Genomic DNA, 6000 nt, shown 5'->3' with positions numbered 1-6000 from the left:
CATTCCTTGTTATTGTCACCTTCAGCTGAGCTTTGGTTTTCCTGATAACATCCCTAAATGCCCAGGTGATGTTTCTAGATCATTTGTAATCTGTCCCTTCTTCACCATTCTTTGTGAAGCCCTTTTGCATTCAAGCTCTGTCATCAGTTCACTGTTTAGCCAAGCTGGTCTGCTGATATTTCTGCATATTTTCCTAAGTGTTGTGATGGAATGGTCCTGTGCTTGTAATATTATTATAGTATAATATAATTTATGTTATTATAATTAATAACAGCTTGCCTGAGCGCCTTTGCCTTTTAGAACTTTCTCACACGGAATTCAATGGCTGCTCATCAAGACTTATTCTAGGAAGAATACTTGTTTACTTTTATAGCAACTTTGTCACCAGACTTGGGTAGCAAAGCTTGGGATGGAGAATATGAAGAGTCATTCTAATTTCTTCCAACGATCTGAATGAGAAATTTTAGCCAATACTGCAAAAGTAGCAGCAGCAAGATGGAAAAATACTCTGCAACAGGTTTCTTTTTTTTTTTTTTGCTGTGTTTTTGTTATGAATATAATAATCTGTGAAGCTCCAAAGGCTCTAAGGAAGAGTCGTCACTTAATTTTGATATCTGTTGGAAAGTTAGATTAATAATCATACATACATTTCTGGAGGTGGAATTTTTGAGTACTGTGAGTACTGTGAGTGCTTTGATATAGTTTTTTCCTTTACAGATATATTTAAAATCTATGCTTTTTTGTTGAGAAACATAAAATCGTGTCTATTATAGGATTTTTCTGTTGAAATTGAGATTGAAATGAACATGAACTGTTATTTTTTTAAAAATTTATGCTTATAAGAAATAAGCCTTTAGATTTGCTTTAAAAGCACATTTACTGCTCTGTTAGCAACTTTTGTATAGTATTTCTTCCTAGACACATTTTGTCTCATTCTTCTACCCAGGTAGATGGAGCTCTAGTTGACATTTTGCTGCTTTGTTTGAGAATGGAATTACTTTCTTTCTATAGCTCTAAATTAAAAAATTGGATAACTGAGCAGTTATTGTCAAGTTCTAAAGCATCTTTTAAACCATAACAAAAAAAAAAGGCTGTGATCTCCTCCCACCCTGTGATTACTGGGTGTTTGTGATTTCTTTTAAGACACTTGTTCCCACTGCCTAAGTCAGATTCCTATATATTTGTCATCTATTTTTTACCTCTGTTGAAGTTGAAATGAATGAATGATAATGTTGACCTTAGTATAATAGAATTTTGACATATTCTTTTCTGTTCTTGGAATAGACTTCAGGACTCTGTTCTGCTTTTTATCAGGTTTTGAATATTGTCCATATCTTCAACATTTTTTTCCTTGTTTTTGCTATTTTAATCTTTTCCAAAAAAAGATGTATTTTCAGAAAATAAATAAAAGTGCTCCTGCATCATAACTTTTCAAACTAAGGCCTGAGTTCTGGAGGGAGAGCTCTTGCCATTGTAATTTAGATTTTTGGTCAGCAGAGGAGCTTGTTTGTATGACAAGCTCAGTAGAAACTAAACAGACAAAGTGTGCTATTAGTTTCTTATAAATTAGTTACTTCTACATAAGGAAAGATGGTTTGATAAGAAAAATGAGATAGAAAAAGGTAAGGTTGGGACTCAGATGATGTAAGAGCAAAAAGGGTTCTAGGGGACACAAGATCTGTCAATATTTTTAGTAGAAGAAACCGGTCACAGAAGATCAGATTTGCCAGTGCCTGGGTACCATGTGGAGTTTTTACATTGCACTATATTTTTTTAAGCTCTTTAGAAGCCCTGATGCAAATAATGGATTTTTAACATATGATTCATTTTATCTATATGTAGACATTTTTTGTTCTCTAGCTATGAGATAGGTGAATTCCACTTGAGCTGTCTACTGTTTTAGTGCTCAAAAAGCTGAAGAAGGTAAACCACTCCTTCTGTCAGTTGGTCTAAAATAGTTGTGAGTTTTCATGCTGGTGGTCACATTTGAACTTGACTGGATCCATTCCTTTGACAATTGCCACTGTACTACTGACTTCAGGCCTCTGTGTTTAAACATTCTATTGGATGGTGGAAGGTGGTTGTTTCTAAAGTGCTTGGGTTTTTCTTCTATTTATAATGACACTGATTCATTTCCTTTGGTCATTTCTATCATAGAAAAAGAATTTGGTTTTCTGGTTGACTTTTCTTTCAGTTCGTACCTTTTGAACAAAGAAATGTTGCATGTGACTCTGAACAGAATCATATTACTAGCTTTAAAAAAATGCTCTTTTACAACCTCTGCCGTAATGGCAACTGATGACTGTATTTGCTGACTGGATTTGATAAGAGTCCTCCTTCAGTTTAGACTGTGGATGGGATGATACTGAAGCACTTTATCCTAGAGTAGCTCATCTCAGTAGCTTGTGATCTGAATGGAACATCACAAAAACCTTTTAGCAGGAGCACTGACTAGAAGGGATAAGGTCTTTCCAATTGCCTTAGACAAAAAGCATTACTTTGTTTAATATATGAAGTTCATTCTTGAATTCAAATAGTTTTTTTCCTTCTCTTTCAGAATTAAAAAGAACTAAAGTTCTTTTTCTGCTGTAAAAATTACCTTAAGAGATGCCCATGTAATTCCATATTTAAAAGAAACCTTTGTGGTCCTTCTAGCTGTTAGGAGCTGCAAAGTGGATAACAGTTTCCAACTTTATTTTTTTCCTATAAATATTTTTTTAGTACTATTTTATTGCTGTAAAATTTTTTTTATATCAGATATTTTAAAGTTCATCCAAGTTCAACTGATCTTCTGAGTAATATAAATCTCTGAAAGAGTAGTATCAGAGCAATCTGTAATAGAGTGTCATCTTGGTAAAATAAACAAACCCCCAAACTCCCCAGGTGCTTTTTTACCACATTTTCCTTTTATCATCATGCTTTCAGTTAATCTTTTTGAACTTCACTAGAAATGGATCTAATAACTAGATTCAGCATTTTATATTTATATCTATATGAATATATCTACACAAATATATATATGTCCAATGACACAACTTGTGTTCTGGTATAAAATGGCAAAATCTGTGGCAGGGCATTTCAGTGCTAATCCACACACATTGGATCAGCATTTTATGTCTTGGCCTGTTGATATGAATTCTAGTTGAAATATAAATAAACTTTTCCTTGCTCCAGTTAGTACTCTGTATATCTGATAGAAGACTGGAGCTCTTTCCTGGAAAAGAAGGAATATGCGGAGAAGAAGAGATTAAATGAACTTTGTTTCTACTAGCAAATATCTTTAGTTGGCATTGGGCAATAGAGGCAAAAAAATAAACAGAAAATATTTTTGTGAAAGGTTTGTTATTTTTTCCCATTGAAAATCTATGAATCTATAATTGAGTTTCATGCAGAGCAAAGCATTTAAATTAAGGGCATGCTTATATTAATTAACTGTGCTAATGCCCAGTACTAGCTGTATAATAATATTTTTTTCTTCCAGGATACATATGGGTATAAATGTGTGGAAATGATAAATTTATTGCTTATTTACAAGTAAGTTCAACATATCTGTAGACAGAAATCACTGAACCAGGTTTTCAAAGGGAATTTTAGTCAATCCCTTCACCTGCTCATTTGTCTTGAAGTTCTAGGTTTAGTTCTTATTTAATACAATACTTTTCTCATTTGAAGGTTTGATTTTGGAAAAAATAAGTTTAGGATTTAGGAAAACAGATCAGTCTGGCAAGAATCATCAGGAGACTTGGCTGCAGTTCCTATATGCATCTCTGAAACAGAACTCTTCTTCAACATTTCTCTCCCCTTACCTCTTGACAACTTGCAGTGGATTTTTCTTCCCTCCCTTTGAACTTTTCATTCTTGTGTGGTTAGACTGAATTGTGGAGTTTGGAGAAGTGGTACAATAGATTTTTTTTTTTAAGTGTCATTTTCAAGATCTGGATGGGTCTTGACATGCCTACAGAGACACTGGACATGGTCATTTTTCTTCTGGCTGAGTGCATACACTGTGCTTAAATTTCTTCAAAGCATAAGTTTTTCTGCTTAATGAAGCCTGCAAGTCTAATGTGAATTGTATAACCTTTAGTCTGTAAAAGTTGAAGTTGAGAATTGTGTGGAAAAGTTTGTTTTTTTCCTGTTGAAAAAAACCCAACAACAATTCCCCCCCAAAGTTTCATGTTAACGTCAGGTTTTTCAAGTTATTTAGAGGAGTCTTTTTCAGCCAGAATAAGCCAAAACAGTAAGATATCTGGCCCAGTTCCCTCCATGTATTTTAAGTGGAAACAATATAAACAAACTGTTTTTCTTCTGACTCAATTCCTATTCTTATCTAGTTCTGCCCAATTATTTTGTATTTTATATGAACGTAGATATGCAGAGTTTCATTTGCTAAAGGTTTACGCAGCTGGAATTCTAACATCTTCAGAATTTAATGTGAACAAAATACATCTTTATTTGCAGTTGCAAGGTGTTCTTTTAGGGCAAGCTGGCAGGAGCATGAAGGAAACCAGTAAGGATGGAGGAAGTTGAAAACGGAGTCATGTCACTCTTGGCTATATGACCTGCTTTGGGGTATTGACAGAACTGTCATTTGCAGCATCATAAATGTACTGATGTAAATAAATGTACTAAGAATTCTACTGTAAGTGCCAATAACAGCTCAGGATGCTGCATTTCTGCTTTCATGTGAACTGCAAACCTCATTTAGGAAAAAAAGCAGTTTTGGGGAAGAGATGCCTTATTATATAGGAGAGCTGAGTGGTTCTTATAATGCTTTATTTTCTTTGCCCAAGACAAAGCAATGGTGAAACATACATAGTGTTTTGTTTAGGTACTGAAAAAAATTGTTAAGCTTTTAACTCAAGGAGCTTATTCTCTTTTTCACAAAATCTTAATTAAAGTAGTCAGACACATGTGCTGAAGAAAGAGATTAATAGAGTGTGCCTTTATAGCTGATAGGGAAGTGCACATGGTCTAATCACTATCTATTTAAATAAAACTGAAAGAAGATTGGGATTTTGAAGCACCTTCACAAAGCACAGAAACTCAAATCTAATGGGTTATTAAATCTAATGGGATATTAAACAGGAATGAATATTTGAGTGAAAAATATTGTTTACACTTAACAGTTTGAGCAAAACTATACATACAGGTTTAAAGAAAGTACTTTTCTTTGAACCTCTAAGGAGACATTAGTTTTGTATTGCAGCTCAGAGTATTACTAAATGCTGAATTCATTACCTTATAATTATTTTCTTTTTAGCAAACTATTGTGTTGGACAATACATCTACGCTGCTGTTTGATTTGAAAGATCAAAGCTGCTCTCTCTGATGAGCAGGGAAGGCTGGCTATGTTCAGCATTAATAGGTGTACTCAAGTGTTGCCAAGATTAATGTGGAGATGACCCTGTGCCTATTTTCAGAATTGCAGGGGGGCGAATTCTGTCAACAGTGAAGATGCATTTGATAAAAGGCCGAAGCAATGGGGATCCTTTCTGTCAGGCAGTAGAGGAAGCTGTACAAGACTTGGATTTGAAGATTAAAAATATTATCGATTCACAACAGGAAACCTCGACTGCTAGCACTACTGGAGTCAGTCCAGCACGGGTAATGGGACTTCTTTTGTTCTTTTTGCTGTTTAGCTTTATAAGAAAGCAAACATCTTTTGCCTGTTTTGTTTCTTTTACATTTTTAAAAGACTATCTATAGAGTATAATCTTTTTCCTAACTGTGTAAAAGTAGTCATTTCCTCTACGCTGTGATTTTAAACTTGTTGAAAGACTTATACTTGAGGATTACACTGTGGATATCAAAGAACTGATTTACATAAACTAAATTTCTTCCCTTAAAATTGCAAGTAAAATACTCTTCAAAGCTTAATTTGGTTGTGCAGTTATTATAAATTTAGATACTTAGGAGTGTCAGATTTACCATTAATTTCAAAGCAGTAAATCTATAACAAATTTCCAAACAAAAGAACCTCATGAAAGTAGAATTAAGGTT

The 6000-nt window shown here is 34.0% G+C and overlaps 1 protein-coding gene across 2 annotated transcripts in view; it reads left to right on the top strand.

Moving 5' to 3' along the window:
• The window catches only part of PARPBP (PARP1 binding protein), a 40481-nt gene that overhangs the window by 17176 nt on the left and 17305 nt on the right, over positions 1-6000 (top strand). For both annotated transcript variants that reach the window (XM_005421048.2, XM_031057043.1), the window contains exon 7: positions 5421-5604. In XM_005421048.2, coding sequence (XP_005421105.1) covers positions 5421-5604 — 184 coding nt within the window. The remainder of the gene's footprint in view (positions 1-5420; positions 5605-6000) is intronic.

The sequence above is a fragment of the Geospiza fortis genome, unplaced genomic scaffold (assembly GCF_000277835.1).
Source record: "Geospiza fortis unplaced genomic scaffold, GeoFor_1.0 scaffold10, whole genome shotgun sequence".
NCBI classification, from domain to species: domain Eukaryota; kingdom Metazoa; phylum Chordata; class Aves; order Passeriformes; family Thraupidae; genus Geospiza; species Geospiza fortis.
The sequence above is the reverse complement of the archived record's forward strand: the minus strand, read 5'-3'. Positions and strand labels throughout refer to the sequence as shown.